Here is a 21,405-nt window from a genome sequence, read left to right as displayed (position 1 = left end):
TCGGCCGCCGCCAGCTCGCAAGGACGCGGGGACCAAGAACACGCCGTGGGCGTGTTGGCGACACGAGCAGAGTGATAAATAACATCAGCTGAGGCACGAAGAACCAGGACTGGCAGTTTACCAAGTGACATTTAGCAGGCACCCTTAACATAGGACTCGCACTCCTGTAAATAACATTCTTCGACCCCTGCCTACCCATTATGGCCATACCGCTACCGGGTCTTCTTTTTAAGGCTACAGAGCCTTCTTTATATATATATACACACACACGTATATCCATAACATGCACATTATTTATGTGTTTTTAGGTTTAATATTTTTTTTCTTTTACATCGCGAGTCCCTTTTTCCTAGAAACGAAGGAAGAGGCTTCCTTCACTAAAGCGCAGGCGAAGGAAAACGACAGCCCCAAGAGGGCAGCCCCAGAAAAGGGAGTAACGGCTCAACAGCACGACAACACCGAGAAACAACGTTATTGCGGAGATCCGTCACAGCGTGGATCGAACAAAGTCAATCAAGCCCTTTCATTCGCAGCCTCTCTAGTCGTGGAACGTGCACACGTTCCCCGAGTGAGCGCGCGGTGTGGGAGCGGGAGTGGGAGCTGGTGCCGAGATCCACGCAGCAGCCTCAGCCTCAGCCTCAGGGCCGGCTGTCGGAGCGGGTCGAGGTGCGAGGTCTGGAACAAGCCACAGTGGACCGGCCGCCCAGCACGCACCCAGCACGCACACTGCCAATCGCACGATTCAGAGAAAACAGCCCCCCGAGCCCGTACACACCGGCTGAAACTGCCTCCGCTCCTAAGAAGACACGAAGCGCCACTCTTTCCGTTTCAGTCTCTATTTTTTTTCCTCCCACTCTTAAAAGCCAGAACAGGATCTAAAACACCAAAGCCATGTGGATGATCTTCACAGGACACCAGTCTCAGTACTCCTTTGAAAGCCACACGACCCATTCGGTTTACAAGGATGACAAGAGGGTGCTTGGTCTCTCTGGGCCAGACACACACCCAAGGCCTCAGACAGTGAAAGCAGCTGAGAAGATTTTGGAGCGTGTGTGTGGAAGGGGACAGGTGACAGTGTGTACCTGGAGAAGGAGTGTTAACTGAGGAAGAAAGGTAAAAAAAAAATGGGACTCTTCTGAGCCCAACCCACAAAGCTAGGACCCTTCATACATTTATTTCAGAAATCTATTTGTGAAACAAAAGGGATTTGTTTAAACTGATAACACAAAGTCCCATAAAATATTAAAATCATTACCCACTTAATACCAGACCTGTGAAAATGCAGATACTTCACAAAATTTCAGGACAAATTTTAAACATTTTCGCAACGTCGCGTTTTTAAATGCAGCTCACTCCTGCCTCTCCTTAATAAAGGAGAAGATCCAAGGAAAACAAGTGAAGAGGTTTCATTCCCAGAGCTGCATCAGTGCAGACTGGACTCTTTGTCTGTAGTACTGGAATACAGCAGATCTGCTCAAAAACAAACACCAACAAGCTGTATTTCCTGCTCACCAATCACAGCTAGTCAAATTAAGTTTGACACGTGTGTGTTACAAGTTGGAAATTATAGGTATTCATTATAAAACTAATTAAATATGAAACGTACAGTTATCATCAAACTACAGTATATACATTAGTGTAATAGGAAACAAGTAAACCAGTACACTTATTTTATCTGTTTTCATTATGCTTACATTATTTCCCTTCATGTTGTCATTAATACAAGAGTACAGTACTTATGGAAAAACAGAAAGTGGATATATCTAATATTATTGACACTGACGTACAGAGTGCAAGATGAAAAGTCAAGTGTTTGCATCTTTCTTGCTAAAGTGCACAAAGTAAGGCTTAGGCAAAAGAAAACAGATTAGACAAGCTTATACATTGTGTTTTATAGGACCAATAGATATGCATAATTGTTGTTCACTCTATTATGCAGACGAATATGCAGAAAGGTGCAAAATAGATTTCCTCTGTTCCTTAGAGCTCAGTATTAGATGCGTTGTTGAAATAAGGCATTACATTCATCATTCTGTCCCCTGCAGGTCCAGTGTGTTACCTTATATCAGAGCTTTTTCTTACAGCACAGGCAGTCTCCCCTGCAGAGCATTAAATCACCGGTTTCTCACAGGTGAGTCCAGTCATCCGAAGAGAGTAAAGGAAAATGCAGGGGAAGACAGCTCTGTGCAAGCGCCCAGTGTGGTGAATATATATGCATATACTGTAGGTTCATTTCCCAAGATGATTCAAATCAACCTTACAAGTTTCTAAAATATGCTCTGGGTTGTTTTATACTGTATGTATCAGGTTGTTTTAAAAATATTTTTGAAAGCTGGCAAAAGCATTACAACTAGCAGAGCAAAATGCTAAAAGGCAAAGAAAGGTTAAACTGATAACCTGCGAAAACACAGGTGAAAGATACGCACAGAAACGGGAGGAGTGGAAGTGGGGAGTGTGAAGACTGTTAAGATAGAATCAGTGAAGCTGTAGCAATGAATTTCACAACAGCCTCTCTTTGTGGCAGGCAAGTGTCCTGAACAGCACAGAATACATGTGCAATCAGCATTCTTGTGATCAACTCATAACTCCACAGGTCCACACAGCCAACAGTACCACTAGCAGCACGCACAGTTAATAAAAGATACCAGAAGTTAATTTATATACATATATAAAAAGAGAACGTAAAATCTAAACATATTAATAAATTAGAGGCCGATGAACCTTTTCAGTATACAGAAGAGTAAGGATGCCTGGACCTCCAGGTGCCCGTGGGGTCTCTAGATGACCTCCCACTCGTCCTCTGGATCCTCGCCATTCAGCGACGACGAGGCCATGCTGACCTTTGACCTGCTGTTGCTGTGGCAGAACGCCTTGGTCAGTCGGCGAATCAGAGAGCCGGTCATGCCCACTGCCCACAGCTCGTCCACTGGGGTGACTGGAGAGGAACACAAGGCCCAGTGTTGAAGTTACTGCGTGTTCAGGGGTGGAGACATTTCAGTAGCTCTCGCTGTGCAAGGAGTGCATTCAGACAAGCATCTCTAAATCTGCTGAAAACCCTTTCTGATATCTGTTTTCTTCAGCTGTAGAGGATCACTACAAAACTCAATTGAAAAAGGCAAGGGGGGGGGGGGGGGGATGTTTGTGACATTTTTTAGCTTTTACATCCTTTATTTGTTAAGACTTGACAAGTGTGTCTCAACAAGCTTTCCCGCTACACTTTTTAGTGCATCCTTTCAGCTGTTGTGCATTTATGCCTCATACAGTTCCAGGAAAATACTGTCCCAGTAAAGAAAGATGGGAAAACGGTGAAGACCTTCGAAATGGACTTCAAAAACATTGCGTAGCTTACCTGTTAAACAGCTGACCAGGCCTGGTATTTTCTTCCAGTAGTCTCCAGCTGGGTTCTTCTCTGTGATGCCATATCTACGGGCTACATCTCCATTGGGGCAACGCACCCACACAGTCCTGGCACTCACTGCTAACTGGCACGCCTGCAGGCCTGTGAAAGCACGAGAGGAATACCACAGTGCAAGCAGGCTCCACGTATTACACCTCCCAAAAGCAGCTGTCTTATTGACTGTAGCAAGCTTGCACTTATTAATGCTAACTTAACATATATCCCTAAATGCCCTCCAAATGTTAACTACTGGCTAACAACACTTTCTTTCGTATCTAAAAACTGGAAGCATACTTCTGTGTTAAAAAATGCTTTAGATCTGCATATGTTTCTCCTTTCTGCTGATCGTTCCTGGAAGGCTCGCTCCTTCTTTCCAGCAAAATTACCTGGGACATGCTCCCAGTCTGTTCCCACCGGCATCTCCTCTGTGATCCCGGTCCGAACGTGCACGTATCCTCGGCTGTCCACTGCCCACAGCATCCTGTCGTTGGGACTGGTGTACACGCTCACCAGGTGCACCCCCACCGGCTGCAAGACCAACGAGCGCGAGACATTTACTGCCCGCAGGTCACCCATTCCAAGATATCCAGCAGTCAAAAACATCTGCATCAAACTGCAATACACACTGCATAGAAAAAAATACGTTTCAGTCCCTTAGAGTTGATATTCTCAGATATTGTACAGTATTGGAAAAAATGATAGGAACAGTGGAAAAAGTGGGCACAGTATGTCATGAAAATTATGCTCCACGGCTTAAACAGCTACAGTGTAATAATTAACAATGTAATTATTATTTCCTAATACAGTACTATACTGACATCCCACAATGGAGCTGTTAATGAAACCCATCAGAAAGTCTTCCAAGTGGGCGTGTACTTGCTCAGAAGCCATTCCTGAATGAAGAAAGGAAACCAAAAGGATGAAGTAAAGGTTTCCAAGCAGCTCCACGGCCACCGAGACCTGTGCTGATGTGTACATGTTACAGTTTCCGAAGAAATGTTAAAACCTGTACGTGCAAGATCTGACAGGTTCTCTACTGGAATGTCACCTACCACCTGAAAATACACAGACTGATGAACTGTCAGTTTTGGAGTGTTTTTCTTGATCAATCCAAAACAGCCTTACATATAGTACTTAGCAAAAACTGGACGGTCCAGCGATAGTCCCAGTGTTTACCACTTATTCCAACGTCTACAATGGCAACTATTTATTTATATGGACATCTGTCCTGAGGCGACGTGGCAGTTTCTGATGGGTTGACATTGTAGAATTTCACAATAATACTGCATTAATAATAAATAAATAATCCATACACTTCTATAGTGCTTTTCTAGACACTCCGCTCAAAGTGCTTTACAGGTCATGGGGCTCCCCTCCACCACTTCCAATGTGCAGCCCCACCTGGATGATGCGACGGCAGCCATAGTGCGCCAGAACACACACCACACATCAGCTATCAGTGGGGAGGAGAGCAGAGTAATGTAGCCAATTCATAGAGGGGATTATTAGGAGGCCATGATTGGTAAGGGCCAATTGGAAATTTGGCTAGAAGATCGAGGTTAAAAACCTCAGGGTGTTTCTTGAAAAGGGTGGGGTTGTTTATGTCCCCGGGGAGTCAGGACCTTGGTTTTACATTTCATCACAAGGATGGCGTCTTTTTAAAGGGAAAACTAAGAGTTACTACGAAATACTCTGACATGGAACAATGTAACACTTTCAAGTTACATCAGTTGCTTTGACAATTTAATATTTGACATAAACCTTGCAGAAATCGACCCACTGTATACACGTTAGCCTTCAATAAGCCTGTGAGAATGTGAGTTTCCTCAGTGGGAAGGGAATCGGACTCAGGGCTGGTGCTGGAGTGGGAGTGACCTTACAGAGGCCCCCAGTTTGTCAACACAGTGGAAACACATCTTCGGGAGGATTGCTCTGCCATATGTGGTTTCTGACAGCCGGGGAAATGTTCCAAGTGCTTACAGGAGCTCATAATCAAATGGGAATAGCTTTGACAACCTTCTGACAAGCTTGAGGAGAATTATAGGTTTGAATAATTGTAAAACAGTTGGTTTGGAGTTAAAGCATTCGCAGTGCTAAAGCATTATCATGACTTGTCCTGGACTCCGTAGTCAATTTATCAGACGGTTTGTTATTTATGATTTGGTTCCTTTGTCATTTAATAACATATCACAATGGAATCGTAATCATAAGCGAATGATTTCTGAGCCGAAACATTGTCTGCGCAGGACAGCTGCTGTCAAACAGCAAGCTTTAATGAGGGCATATATATTTCAGAAATGGACACATTTGTAATTCGTTAAACCAGCCCTACCAAGAAACTCCTCAGTGCCCAGGATCTTAATTTGACTTCTGGATGCTAAAGAGCGGACCAGCGGATAATAACCCCCAAGCTCCTGGCACAATAAGGAACACGCAAAATGAAATGTGCGCGCAATCGTAGGTTCAGCAAAGAGAAACAAAAGTCATTTCATATTCATGGAGATTCTGTATCACTGGATATCGAAGATGCCGCAAATAGCTTCATTAGCAGGAGCACAATGCGAAGGAACACATTCTCCTTAACAACAGCAAGAAACTGATGAGCACTGATGGCAAGAAGCAAACAGGGGGAAGGGGGCAGAGAAATGCTCTATAAAATGTGAATACAATTTAAAAAGAGGCGGCCCAATAATTCTGAAAACTCTGAAGAGTCCATCACACCTCTGTGCTCTGTGGCAGGCCAGCTAGAAGGCACATGGGCCACACACAGCTGGAAGAGCAAAGCCACCTTCCGTAACTGAATGATAGTTATAACGTGATGTAATGCAACAGAAAAGAAACAATGAAAAATGCACATGGAGAACAGCAGTAGCAGCAGCCAAAAACATAAATAAATCAGAAACGAATGATGGGAATAATGTAGGTGTATTACAATAAGGACACAAATAAGACACCGGGCCAAGAAAAACATCCTCTTGTGTTGTCCTGGAAATGGCAACAAACCAACCGAGAAGTCCAGGTTTGCGTGCATGACAAATACGGGACCTGATCTGTGGATCACAACGCCTGCCACCGAGCTGAGGAACACACTTCGCCGTGGCGTGCACTGCTGGGTCTAAAGGAGCCGCAGCATCATTCTCAAACAGACTCCTGGGTCGAGGCGAGTTAAAAGAGGGCCGAGATTCATGTGGTCTGTAAACGAACCCTCAGGACAGGAAAATCATAATTAGCATCTTGCCATAGTAAGAGGGTTTGTATGAGAGGGATTTCAGAAGTAGAATTTAATTGTGTAACAGACCTGAGGTGTCTTATTCCGGGAAACAAATACCATATTTTGTAAAAAAAAATACAAGAAACATGTAGTTGAACTCTGTTTCAAAGTAAAACACTTGAGTAAATGAAAAAAGCTAAAATTACATCAGATGAAATCTCAGCTTTTCCATTAGTATTACTGACGTCTGATAAGGGTGAAATGGATTTTTTTTTTTACACACAAAGCAAATGTATGGTATTAAATTTATAAATGCTTATAAATGCAGAAATTCCTCATAGTTTGGAAGTATTAAAAATATTTTTAAAATGACAGTTCCTCACGAGGAAAATAAAGACGTTACAAAGGGACAGGAAACAGGAAACGCAATGGAAACGAAAAGGCCCCGTTCAGAGGTATTCTTGTCAAAATCAGTACTTTTCTTTTTTTTTTGCGAAATAATTTTTCCCGGTATGGGGGAACGCGTTCAGTGACGTCTTCCCGAGCCGTGGCTCCCTGAGTTCAATCGATCAGCCCCCCCCCAACACGACAAGCACATGCGTTCAGGAGCCGGCGGCTGCGAAAGAGGAATGCGATCAGGGCCATGCCGTAGCTTTCGACCACACCCATGGGCGCTGGCACTAGCGCAGGGGAGCACAGCTTTCATTTCTGTACAAAAGAAACCTAAACCTAGCAGGCCGGAAATAAGCCCCAACTTGCTGTGCGGTGTTAATCACACAGCACAAGCTAGAGGATTAAAGCTCAGTATTTAAAAAGACACTTATGGGAGAAAAGCTCATTATTACTGGGAAACCTTATTTTTACTGTATCCAGAGCAGGACTCTTGCCGACTCCATAAGGGCAGCAAAAATACATGCTCCGCTGTACCTATAGTTTATTTTGCAGAAGACAAAAACACACACAGACGGAATGAACCTCCTGAAACAGGACCTCTAACCTACTGCCTACCTGTCAGGCAGGGGAAATGCACGACTGAGCTTCCCTGAAGTTAAAGATCTCGGCTGTATCTAGAGTTATTTCCAGTACACTTGTATCAAAACCCTAGTCAATCAACTATACCACGGGGGCTTCAAATAACCAACATCATTTTCTTCCTGTACTTTGCCAGAACAGAACTAATGTGAAAAAAAACAACATGTGATCCAGGCAGCTATTTCTATTCCACTATTAGGAAACAACTCTTGCGTATTTTCTGTGCATGGCACAATTTTAATTTTTGTTTCGTGTTCCCGTGCTTTAGACTTGGTGTCATTGTGTATTAGCATTATTCTTTATCCGGTTGCATATTTGGGCACATGTTCAGTAAGTTACATGCCACAGCGCTGAGTCATAATGTCCAGCAAGACTGTCATTGTGTATTAGCATTATTCTTTACCCAGTTGCATATTTGGGCACATGTTCAGTAAGTTACATGCCACAGCGCTGAGTCATAATGTCCAGCAAGACTGTCATTGCACAGTGGTGAAAAACATGTTGCCGAGCTCATCCAGGGAGAAGACGGAGCCCATGCTTACCTGCTCAGGGGGTTCAATGCTGATCCAGGCAGGCAGCATCATGCTGGGGTTGAGGGGCTGGGTTCCCACCCGGAAGTAGACCATCCCATTGGCATCACAGGCCCATACATTCTGACTGCCACACGAGAGGCTGGACAGCTTCACCCTGCCTGCAAACAGAAAGCACAACACCTGAGCACCAGCGTAACAAAGTGTGCACATACAGCATGCAGACCTGCCATATTTAAATGAGGATCCTCAGCGCAAACACCGTCTGGTGTGCATCAAAACACAGCCTGTGCCTTGAGCATCATGTTGAGACAGAAGCCGACTCTTCTGCAGCAGGTTGGTATTAATTGTAAATACACAGGATGTGTGGGAATACTGGACCACTCCACTATGTCTGGTCCCAGTCCTTCAGGTACAGCAGGGCTCTGAATTCATGCATTTCCAACATGCTGATTGTGGTGGTTGGGCTTGTGAGGCATTGCTACTTTATGAATCAGCTCCAGCCCATGATTACTCTCATCCCCAAGATTTGTCGAATTACCCTCGGCTCTGAGAGCTTAACACTTTACACCAGAGTCTCTTCCCACTGCTTTGCCCTCACAAGTGATCCTTTATCTACATTCTTTGTAGACAGCACAAACATCTTGTTTCCAAAGAACATATTTACATATGTGTACACAAAATACACATTAAAAATCTTTTTCCAGGAAGCTGAACTTAATATATATATAGTATAAACTTCTGTATCTTTTCTACCGATCAAAAAGACTGTGATGAGCTTTACATATGAACTGTAAATTATGGGATGCCTCATTATGTGAAGTATAACTACTGGAATATGTGTTACTGAACCAGTGTAACTGCAACTTCATTCTTTTACAACACTTAAGCTGCAGGCTTTAGATACTACAACTATGCTGCTACAGGAAACTACAATAAGGCAGAATATTCATGATATGATATTTTGTTATTATTTTCAACAGAATGGGTGGCACAGTGGGAGGGTTATTAGCAGTGCTGCCTCGTGGCACTGGGTTTAAGTCCAGACCTGGGGTGCTGTCTGTGTGGAGTTTGTATGTTCTGCCAGTTAACTGGCGTCTGGGAGAATTGGTCCTGTTGTGAGTGTGTGAGTGTCTGCCCTTTAGATGGACCAGTGTCCCATCCAGGACCTGGGGGGCTGGGACAGAAACTTCAGTCCCAGAGCTGCATGCCTTATTCAATATAGAAGCAATCTGATGCAGTAAAAAAAAATCAAAAATCAGTTCCAGCTATAAAACTCTGTAACAGACTGTGTGGCTTATGTAACACACCACAGCATCTGGCAACTGCAGTGTGCAAGACTGGTCAACCACCTGGTTTGAACCAGGCGCTGCTGCGTGTTAAACTTCAATGTGAGAAACAGACTGGCAGGCCATGAGGTTAATGCTCTGATGGCTATTTGGCTATTTCAGGAGGAACAACGGGTAAGTTTCTCAGTTGACATGCAACACCTAATGCCTGTACAGCAAAGAGGCCTGATTCGATTCCAGTCCTCTGTAACTAATCAATAGCTTGGGAACAGTTTGTCCTACTGGCTCCACAGGAAAAATTGTACCTCATTGCACAACACCTCTTGATCTTTTGCCTTTGAGCACAACACATATACATGCACACACAAATACATTTTTTTAGTTAATAAAATAGTAATTTTACAGAGAGCTATCCAGAAAAGTTTGAGTTCTTTTTGATGACGTTCAGTCACTGTGTGTTGCATATCATCTACACTCATCATTTGTAGCAGACTGGATTTTGTGCCATTGTGACGCTCAAAAGGACAAAGGGATTCCTTCTATGTAGTGCATTTCCAAACACTGCAGTCTCACCCCTCCTCTTACAAAGTCAAGTCAAATCTATTAATAGGAGTTTCCACTGCAACACAGTACATTCTGCAGGGGCTCAGCTGAAAGCGTTAAACGCCCCCTCCGACACATGCACAAAAATGCAAGACAAATGCACAAAGCAGCACATCAGCACACACAGAGAAGGAATGCATATGCAGACAGACTCGGTCACTTGAGTCAGAACAAACCACTTCACCCTCCCACTCATGCACATATTCACGCACAATCCCTCCGTTTCCGTCTCTCAGAGCTTCAGGGTCAGACATCCAGGTATAACAGCTATAATCACATCACTGTAAACATGATCCCTGTTCTCAGAAGTGGGTGCAGGCTCTGTGTGCCTTAGAAGGCTATCGGCTTTTATCTCAAGCAGACAAGAGTGTGCCGGTCAAACAGGTCATTGGTTGAACAGACGTAAGAAACGAACACTGCAATTTCTGCCAGAAGCATCGGCTGGGATACGAGTTTGTTAAACAGTGCAGCATTAAAGATATGAGCTTAATTAGAGCTCTCAATGTCAAGTTAGACCTTTATAACAGACAGAAGCAATCCACAGCTACAGCAGGCAATTGACTTAAGGAACCCTGAAATGTTCTGAAAACAGCAACTTTGAATCTTGGCAAAAGATTGTATCCTTGTCAAAGATTGAGTCAACAATCATGTTCAGATCACAACAATTGCGTTTTCAATTTTTAAGGCATCCATAACAATTTATTAAAACTGACACTGTGCCAGTTAACAGAAAGACAGTGCTGCGGCTGTCATTTAATTTTCCTCTACATTAGTTCTCTCTCTCAGGTGGGACTTCCCAATTAAAATTTTTACTTCCCTTCAAAACTGATTGATCAGAAGTGACACAGAGTAGCACTGCCAAACCCTCAAGGGCTTTAGTCTAGCAGGGTTTCTCGATTGTTAGAATTCTACTTTGAAATCAACGTAAAACACTGGAACTGTGAAAAATCACTGTGGTCCAAATACACCTCAGATGGTTTTGCTGCCAAGGCATTAAGCCACTGACAATTTATGCAGAAAAACGTGATGGATTCTGATCCTCCAGGAAATGATTTGCTGGCCCATGATTCATGGCAACAGTGTGATGAAGAACTTGCTGTCTAGCAAGAACATTCTTTATACCTGATGATCCCAATAGCAGGGGATAGAGACCAGCCAAAAGCAGGGTAGCGCTGTCTTGCTCATAGTCTCTTCCAGGTGCTGTGTTGACATTTGCACCTCACATGGGCTTAATGAAACCAACACAACATTTGTTTTTCTGTGAGTATCTCAAACAATGGACTGGCTCAACAGGAACTGAAAATCTTTGCGTAACTCACTTTTCTTCATAGAGCTGGTTTTATTGAGATGAGCTTCAAAGGCGTTTGGGAACACTGCCTAAGCTGGTGTACTGCACTGAACAGCAAGACCTGCTGAAACAGCGGGGGAGAGAATTATTTCCCTAGATGAAGGGGGTTTCTTACAAAGGCATGTTGCTTGGAGAGCAAAGATAAGCCGTTGTTTCACACTTCAGCCCGAAGAACTGAAATCCCTTTGAGAGTCAAGTGCATGCTCTCTCAAAACCACAAGAGCTTGTGAGTAATTTAATTGCACTCAGAAACATATTTCAATCTGGATAGCCTAATCAGTCTCATTCTATCTGGGACAGGTACTGAGAGATTTCGGAAAGCGATTCTGGTGACTCATGAATTAATTTACCTGGGACTCTGTGGGGCTTGAGGCCAGCAGGATTTTCAATTACAAAATCTCCAAGCACTTTAGTGTGTGGTTTCTCTGTAATCCAGCGTGATTTCTTACAGTCTGATGGATGTAGTTTATTCTTCATAAATTAACCTTCGAGCAACAAGGTACACGTAATCAAAATTAAACAGGAACACAAAAGCAATTGAAAGGATAGGTATGCCCAAACATCAGCAAGGCATGCCAAACTGAACATGTAATCATTATTTTAATCCTCATCATGAGGAAGTTCCCAAGCTTCCAGAGACGTTAGTCACTAGATACTCCAGCACACTGCAGTTTATAGATTGAGTTTTGCATAGAAGAAGTGGTAAACAAGTTCTAGTACTGAACAGTAACTGAAGAGAGCTTTGCAGGGTAAAACACAGAAATGAATCTCCAAGTGAGTATCCGTCTTGTACAGTTATGCAATCCTGGATGGGCCGATCATTAGCTTATGAGACGGGGCCTAAAACAGGTTTAAAAACTCAGCTGCTATCAATCCCCCAGTTGTCACCACGATAGCAATCATCACAGTAAGCAGTCGGCTTTCAGACTTGCATAGGACATTACCTGTGCAGCCTCCCCGCTACAAAACACATGAAATGGATTAGCAAACAAATGCAGTTACAAATACAGGATATGCACAGGAAACAAGGCTCCTCGGCCGAAACGTTGTGATCTCTTTCTTCTTTTTTTCCAGCATGGAATAAACCTATTACTTGTTCCTTTGCAGCCTACGCATGCTGACGCAGCTCCCCACCTGATATATTAAACTCTAGGCATATATATTAAAAAGTATGCTTCTATGCTAACAGATCATTCTTCATTTAACTTCAGTTGGTTGCTTGCATTTCAGCTCACACAGAAAGTAGAGGTCTAATATTTTACCCTACAGATGCGCTTCTGTTTCTGTCTTCTTTGGTACCAGAATTATTTGTTCTGCTTTTCTACAGAGTGGAGAACCCCTGGGTGCACCCGTCACGTGGCCCAGGCTGCTTTGCCAAGATGTGTCGATGTGCCAGCGCGCCGCAGTTCGTACCCCGCGGTGTCGGATATCACCCACTCTGCTCATTCCTGCGCCTGCCCCCTGACCTTCTCCCGCCTGCCCCACAACAACCTGCGTGTAACCCTGCATCCCAAATATCCATTACGTAAGCAGGCCAAGTGTGTCAAAAAATAAATCTCTCCTCAGGCCCCCCCCCGGTGAGGTGTGTGTGGGGGGGTATTGAATTCTCTACAGTCCTCTCGGTCTGGCATGGGGACAAGATCTTCATTCTCACAACGGCTGACTTTGCTGACTTCAGAGTCCTCATCAACAACATAACTCTGCTTTGGGCTGAGCTCTCGGGGTTAGTCATTTGCAGCGCCATTCCTGAATATTTCCCCCCCCCCGACTTATGTTTATGGAAAGCAGAAACAACTTTTAGATCAAAGCGTTTAGAACTCATTGCTTTACATTTCGATCGGAAAAGGTGTACCCTGATGCAGGAGGTTTAATCAGTAGAATGTTTCATCACATGGGCCATTAATCACAAACACCCTGATCTTCTTTAATCGGTGCCTTCAAGGGGATGTGCCAGAGTCAGGTTAGTAACTCTGGAGCTACTAACCTTCAAAAGCAGGTCAGACCACTGGAGTAATGCAATACACTAGGAGATGCATCAGAAGGACTGCACTTGGAACCTGAACAGAGCTGCAGAATGCACTTTCAAGATGTGCACCAGTCCTGAACGCTACCTGGAAGACACACTGCCAATTCTAAAAACACCTCCTGCCTTACATGGAGGAACTCGAGATCCACAGTAACACCTGTCACCTATCTAGAAGTATAGAAAACGGTCTCGGGAGCAGGTAGGAGAATGTTGGGCATACACAACAATTTTCTATTCTCTCTCAGCTTCACATAAATTTTCCCCTTCCATGCCTTTCTTTTCTAATTTCAGAAAGTAGGTATGACGACAATAGGCCCGTGGAGCATCTCGCCAACACCCGTTTCACTTTTTAAAGGTCAGTGAAGAAGAAACATAAAAAGCCCAAGTTGATCTCTTTTCTTTAACATTTTCCCTACTTTTGCACAATTACTGCCCCTCACTCCTCAGTTATGTAATATAGATGCTGTAAACAGGGATATTATCAAGCAACACAGAAGGGAAGACTGGGGCTGTTACTTTGTCATTTATCTCATATGGCCGCCACTTCATCACCCAGATGCATATATTTTTACAGCTGAAAAAATCTGCAGTCACACCACAGACTTTGGAAGAGCCCGTGGTTCATTAGCGGACAGGTAGATCTTGCAGGCTGAACCCTCACTTATCAAATCGGGGCTGCAGCAACTAGAGGCGATGAATGAAAACGAGCCAATGAGGCTGGCAATTTATGAGAGAAACAAATGAGCTAATGACTACTGCAACTCACAGCCTCTGCTTAACTTTTAGAAAACTGTAAAACAAAGCTACATAAATAATAACTATTTATTACTTAAAACTGAATGCTTGCATTTGTGATATTTTAAAGCATGAGCAAACAAAAACAGCTGTGCGAAGGAATCAGAATTTCATCATCAAGAGATATTCAAGTAAAGCAACAAATAATTATTGTGTAATAAATATTTTTAAAAATCTCATTAGCATCCATAACCCATATGGAATATGGCAAGCCTGCTCTTATCTGCAGCGTTCAGAGGAATTGCTTCAACACGCAGTATACAGCTCCCTCAAAGCTGTAAAACTGTGGTCAGTGACACATGAAGGAGCATTGTTTCGCTCATAATGTCCATCTTTGAGCTTCATCGATGGGTAATGTCATTGGCTTTCAATAAAATCCACTGCAAATGGTACTAGGAGAACAGCTCCTAGCTCCATACAGGATACAACAAGGCAAATTTCCTTAATATACTGTACGCTATGTACTGTACCTTCCCTGATTTTCTACACCTGTTTATGCCTGGGCAGCTCAGTTGTCTTGCACTGCATATTTTATCAGGAGTTATGTTTCACAAGTTGGCTTCCCAAGCGCAAAATTCACTAACAAAGCTCACTCACCAGTTGTGAAGAAAGGAAGAAAGACTGCACTACCCATACGAGGAGTTTGTTTTATGTTTTTTTTTTAATTTTAGGTATATGCTGAGAAGTGCTGATTTATTTATTTATTGTTTTTTTTTACATATTTGTTTCACATTATCAGAGGGGTTATGGTTCTCATCCAGAGCAAGCTCCTTCCATGTAGGACAGAGAAACAAGTCCATCCATTTGTCTGTGCCTCAGCTGGAGAGTAGCGCTCACAGTGCAGACTCCACTGGTGAATCAGCAGCCTAATTTTCCACAATCACTTGCTTCTGTGTTTCATTTGAAAACAGCAAAAAAATTCTTTCCTATCTAGAACTGCAGTGTGGTATTAAGCACACAGAAGGGCTTTTTAACACTGTAAGGAATCCTGATTGTGCCCATGTAGGACCCTTTGTCGGGCATCTGGTATCAAAGGTTCAGACAGAGTACATGCATTGCGTGGACACTGTACTGACATTTGCTATGCAAGACGCTGTGATGAAGACAAACAGAACCACTAACAGGACACACCTTTATAGCGGTTTTGCTTCATGTGATTCAAAACTAAGAAGCGCCTCGGTTCTACAAAACTGTTTTTGCTCCTGTAAAGGAGCTTTTCAAAATCAGGGCAACAAGCAGCATTAAGGGAAGGTTTTGAGGTTGATCTCTTGGAATCTCTCTTGCACTTTAATGAAACGAAATGATTAAAACGGAAAACCACTAAACACAAAAGATCTCGGTCATATTTGCTCTTTTATTACGCTCCAATGTGTTAGTTTTTTAACCCTTCCTTCGACCTCACGGGTATTATTAGAGCAAATGTTTTGCAGAGACATGAAACAAACAGGGAAGCGAAAAGGCTTCTCCTTACCAAGCTGGCTGAGGTCCAGGGGAGTCCAGTGCATGCCAGTGGGGCAGCTCTTGGAGAGGGTACGGATGTAGACTCGCCCCCTTGTGTCCAGACCCCACACAGCATCCTGGCAGGCTGACAGATGCACCATTTCCACTTCGGGGGGGAGCTGCACAGTCGAGGGCCGGAACTGTGGGCACTGATCGCTAATACAGAAGAGGTCTTTGCAGCTCTGGCCCAACCACAGAAAACTCCCTACAACAACGAATGAGGTTATCAAAGGACACATCAGCAGACAGGACTCTGCACTGTGCTGCAGGCTTACTGAACAAACCACCAAATCACCAAGTGAAGTTCAGGCAGTTAAATAACAAGGGTAATAATGAAGCCCAAACGTAAAGGTCACTCCAGTACAGAAAGCATATGAACTGAATCTGGGCTGCAGAACTGAGCTGCACAGAGGAGTCAGAATGAATTGTGGCCTATAACACGAGCATTTCTTACTTTTTTAAGCCAAAATAAATATTTGGGCCTTAAAGACTTAAATAAGGACCGACGCACAGTCACCTTCTTGAGCCGGAGCCGACGACGCAATCACAAAGGCCCACTTGGCTGCCGACGCAGTTCCACGCGGCACCACGCTGGCCCAGTAGGTACCTGCAGGATCGCAAATGGAAAACGGGTAACGTCCTGCACACTGCGGACTCTTCCTTCTCATTCGCAGCTCTCGAACAACTTTGCTTTTAATGCTGAACTTCGTCACGACTGACAAAACTAACAATAGTTGAAAGTTCCTGAAAAACCCCATTTTCCAAATGACTGCTACTGCTACACGGCGACGATATTTCCAATTGAGAACATTAGCTTTGAGTGAACATTAGCAATAATATAAGATGTGAACAATTATAAAACTTCAGAGATAAGCTGTGGGAGTTTTTTCTGCTAGTTAATTCTCTCTGGTTTGGCAACTGTATTGTATAAGGATAAATGCAAAAGGAACTTATATGATGAATTCTATGAGTTCCTATTTAAATTTGACCTGTAGCATTTCATTAAAGACAGTAAGTATGATTTTCAAAGCATATATAAAAGCATTACAGCCAAAAAAACATGATGAAATGAAGGCATGAATTATTCTTTCAGTGCCTCACACCACTTGCAGCAGGACTATTTAAGCTTGTTGAATATTGAACCACATGACTCTCCCAATTTGCTCATTCACATTGTTAAACGTCCCTTCTTTAAATGATCCTACTAATTATCATCCTACTAATTAAAGAGTTTGCTGTAGCAAAGTTCTGCATTCTGACATTCCCGAAACATGCAATTTCCCCACAGCACATTCACGCTTGCCTATGGTATAACTATGATCCTTCTGCATCAGGCCCTGCGTGATCCATGAGACCAAGCCACCAGTGTTTTGTTGTAGCGGTGATCTTTAACCCGTTTCCCAGGCTACTCCTTTAATTAGCGCGGGGCTTTAGGGCAACAGACAATGCAGGCTTCAGATAGGCTAAGCGAGTGAAACTGAAAGCCGCACCTATGAGGCTGCCCTTGGCCACGTGGAAGTCGTTCCTCCCAGAGGCGATCCAGACGCCGCTGCTGTTGACGCCGAGCAGGCTGGGCTGGCACTGGGGCTGCTGGGACCAAAAGGCCACGCGCAGGCGATCCGCCACCTTCTCCACTGGGGCCTGGGCCGCTGAGGCCACACTGTGCGTGGCCTGGATGATGGTCTGGAACAGGCTGCACTGGTCGAAGACCACGTAGTCCGTGATGCTCACCTAACGGGACACAGAAATAACTGCGTTATTTATTTCTGTCCCAGCTGGAAGGGTAGCGGCCAGATGGGAGCTCTTGCACCCAAAACAATGTCACTCAGCTAGGGCACGTTCTTGTAAGATCCAGTGACTAGCACCGGGGTCTCAGAGGTCTGAGGTCTAAAAGTCAGGCCGAGGTCAATCTCAATCTCTCAGTGTAGTGCCTGGACGCAAAAAGGCGCATACGACACACAGCTCCTATCTATCCACCTTTCTGAACTCAGGTCACAGACAGAAGTTGCCCGACCATCAAGACTGTACTGCAGCCCGCAGTGCAAGGCCCTGGGCGTCCACCCACCTGCCACCAGTGATCGTCCTCCCCCTGTGGTTTCTGGGCTGTGATGCCCGTCCTAAACCACAGGTTCCCGCTTGTGTCCAGAGCCCAAGCGGTGTTGTGGTCTCCCAGGGCAATGCACACTGGCTCCAAGCCCTGGCTCTCACTGGGGGGAGGAGAGACACACTGCTCAGGCACACGCCGCAAGAGGCAACAAACTTATGCATCCAACTACAACAGCTGCAATTCGTGTGCCTCTGAGAATGTTAATTCAAGCAACATGATACATACCAGGAAGTCCCCAATTATATTCCACCTTTATTACAGACGGCATATCAGAAATTCCTATATAGGACTTAACATCTGTGGTATACACATTAACACTGTTTTTTCAGAAAATAAAATATAAAAAGATCATATTCAAACTAAAAAAAAAATTTGATGTTAAATGCACCTAAAAACAACTCTGTATGAACTCAAGTAGGTAGCTGAGTCAGTATGTGTAGGCTGCAAAGGAGAACAATTTAAGGTTTATTCCATGCTGAAAAGAAAAGAGACACAACATTTCGGCTGTGGAGCCTTCTTCAGGTTGTTCACACCTGTGAAGAAGGCTCCACAGCCGAAATGTTGTGTCTCTTTTCTTTTCAGCATGGAATAAACCTTTACTTGTTCCTTTGCTAACTAACTCTGTATGTCAACAGAAACCAGAACACAAATAAACTAACACTGGCCCAATACCGAAGATACCATTGAGACACTCCTGCACTATTTAAAAGAATTTGAACATATAAACTTCAACTGCTTCAAACTTGGCATTGAAAAAGCAGAATGACTGCTTTCCAATGATAAGAAGGAGACTCCCTTCTCCAGTCATTCAGCCCCCTATCTCTTGCTGTTCATAGCTTTAAAAGTTGAGATAGAGCTCAAGGAGCACGAAAGCACAGTAATTCGCAGCTTCAGAGTCCCTCTCTCGAACAGGGAGGGGGTGGGTTGAGGACCAAAAACCGCACTTAAGCGGATTAAAAAGAGCTCAACGCCGCACAAGCGCACAAAAATTCCCCAAAACAAGGCCTGCCGTACGTTGTGCAACAGGACTGTTACACCTTGCTTATAAAAGCAGACAAAAATGGTTTTCCCCAAAGGATATTTAAAATCATTACTATGAAAGAGAGAAGTTCTATAAAGTAGAATGAATCTCCTTTCATATTTTCTAGTCTTTAAAGCAGAGCTCCTGAGCACTCCACTTTCTACCCAGTGACTAGAAAGGTGTGGGAACCCTGGATTGCAGCTTTCTCTCGCCCAGCCAGGCCCAGCCAGGCCCAGCCAGGCCCAGCCAGGCCCAGCCAGGCCCAGCCAGGCCCAGCCAGGCCCAGCCAGGCCCAAGGGAGGTTAAAGCGTTGTGCGTTGACGGGTACCTGACTGTGTCACATTTCCACTGCTCTCCTTCCGTGCAGAAGCTGCTGAGCCCCTCCCTGTAGAAGACACCTCGCTGCTCAGTCAGCGCCCACACCACGCTGCCCCGGGCTGTGATCTGGGTCAGAGGGCACGGGCAGTCCACCTTCACGGCCCGGGCACAGGGCCGGTCCACACTCAGGCCTGTGGAGGAGCAGCAGCACTGCGTCACAGTCCAAAGGCACCTCGGGATGTTTAGATACCTCTATAGGCTGCTCCGTGCAGCAGCTGGGGACTGCAGTCTAGTCCCAGGTCACACAAAGGGAGATTTGTAAAGCCTTTACTGCTACTGAATGAAATTTGCACATGATTTTCTTATGTCAATTGAAGAGCTAAAATGGTGCAAATCAAGCACTAGACTACATATGAGAGGAAAGGTAAAGATGTGCGCTTGTCTCCACTCCTAAATAACGTGAATTATTGGACTACAATGGACTACAATAAGAGCTAGTCTACACTATCCGAGGTGGAATTACGATCGACTGATTTGAGGGGCACTGCTTCATTAAACAGTGCAGAGCCTCTTTCTTGTACCAAATTATTTCCTGGTTTAAACTGTGCCGATCTGTCCCAGGGCTGTAGCTGGGGAAAGCTTCCTGTATTTAATTTGGGCGCACCCGAAGGGCCTGGGGTTGGCAGGAACTCTTTAAACGCACTCATCCAGTGACTGACTTCATTACACACACCCACTGTGATCTGAAACTTAAAAAACCCCTTTCGAAATACTGTACGTCAACACGAATTGTCAGTGATCCAAATGTCTGATCCACAATTAGTCATTAATCAAACATTTCTTGTAAATCACTACCTGATTTTCAAGAACATCTAGTTCTCTCTCTTTTTATTCCGAGTGACAGCATGAAAGCACTGATCTTTAGGTCTAAATTTTGAACGGAAGTCTTTAGCACTGTCACCCTGAAAAGACACTGTGGGTTGTCCTGGTAAGTGTGTAACAGATTCCCAGCGAGGATTCCTCTCTCTTGTAATATAGTACAAGATGGCAAAGTACAACTGAATCCCATGGCTGTGCTGTCCTCAGAATTGACAAGTCAGTTGAGCTCTAGGGGCTGCAGGATGGTTCAGTAGAGCTTGAGAGATTTGTATTGCAGAGCCTGGTCTTGTGCTTTGCTCTCTGACTCCGGGTTGCAAGCTTGAAAGGACAGTAGGCACAGAGAAGACTGGGTGCTGTTTTCCGAGTGGCGTGTCAGCTCTCAGTATTAGCTTAGGGCTGGCATGACAGCAGAATTCATCCTGGAGCGGGAACAAGACGGAGGCCTCTGGGACTCCGCTCCTGGACCCGTTTGTCTTTGTTACATACTTAACAACGAACAGAGAGGGCTCAAGCAAGTGCGGGATTATAAAACAACGCATCACACAGCTTAAACCTCCAGCTGGGTCACCTGTGCTACAGCCCTGTGAGATTCGATGGCCCAAAACCCTTCTTTGTTAGAGGAGAACCAGGTACTGCTGCAGAACCACTTGATCTCCAGACGTGCTGCTTCATAACTTTTTCCCGATGAATACACATCTTAACAAATGTAAAGCAAATGACGAAAAACAGACATTCAGATTCCTGGAAAGGTGTGGGGAGTTTTATTACCATGCAGCGCAGTACTTCACCATTTGAAATCTGGAGATTTGGAATTTAAGACAAATAGTGCTCTCTGCAGGCGAATATGAATAAAGATTCATACAGTATATTGTACCTTCCAGATAACATACTGCAAAGTAAACTCAAATTAAGCACTATATTATTATAGCAAGCAAAAAAAGAAAACCGCTGTGGAAACCGTTCAGAGGAGAGAAACCAGATACACCCCTGTGTTCATAGGAATGTGCTACACTGACAGGAAAAAATATTGAAACTTTTTAGTCTTGAACAGAAGACCTGGTTAAAGTCTTCAAAATCTTAAAAAGACAGTCATTTGGATTTCTCTAGGATCAATTGTGAAACACAAACTAGAGGACTCAAATGGACATTTATTTAAAAAGGGAAAAAAAGCAAAGACTATTTTTCCCAAAACAGGGTTTCTTCTATACTTAACTAAAAGTTGGCTTTCAGTACAAAAATGCACAGAACAGTAATCATTAACTCCAGGCTATAGTCTCAATGCTGAGATATCCCAAAATATCCACCAGTAAAGAAGTTCTTAATTTAATCAGTTCTGCCTCTGGGCTCAT

At 44.1% G+C, this 21,405-nt stretch overlaps 1 protein-coding gene across 4 annotated transcripts in view; it reads right to left on the bottom strand.

Annotated features, from left to right (window-relative positions):
• Positions 1-1,158: 1,158 nt before the first annotated feature.
• tecpr2 (tectonin beta-propeller repeat containing 2) overlaps positions 1,159-21,405 on the bottom strand; it is a 31,493-nt gene continuing 11,246 nt past the window's right edge. For all 4 annotated transcript variants that reach the window (XM_088925185.1, XM_088925188.1, XM_088925187.1 and 1 more), the window contains 9 exons: positions 19,188-19,368; positions 17,797-17,938; positions 17,222-17,462; positions 16,249-16,338; positions 15,703-15,936; positions 8,183-8,331; positions 3,784-3,925; positions 3,350-3,499; positions 1,159-2,935 (listed from right to left, as the gene is read on the bottom strand). In XM_088925185.1, coding sequence (XP_088781311.1) covers positions 2,778-2,935; positions 3,350-3,499; positions 3,784-3,925; positions 8,183-8,331; positions 15,703-15,936; positions 16,249-16,338; positions 17,222-17,462; positions 17,797-17,938; positions 19,188-19,368 — 1,487 coding nt within the window. In that variant the 3' untranslated portion in view covers positions 1,159-2,777. The remainder of the gene's footprint in view (positions 2,936-3,349; positions 3,500-3,783; positions 3,926-8,182; positions 8,332-15,702; positions 15,937-16,248; positions 16,339-17,221; positions 17,463-17,796; positions 17,939-19,187; positions 19,369-21,405) is intronic.

This window comes from Atractosteus spatula, chromosome 9 (assembly GCF_055471065.1).
Source record: "Atractosteus spatula isolate fAtrSpa1 chromosome 9, fAtrSpa1.hap1, whole genome shotgun sequence".
NCBI classification, from domain to species: Eukaryota; Metazoa; Chordata; class Actinopteri; order Semionotiformes; family Lepisosteidae; genus Atractosteus; species Atractosteus spatula.
The sequence above is the reverse complement of the archived record's forward strand: the minus strand, read 5'-3'. Positions and strand labels throughout refer to the sequence as shown.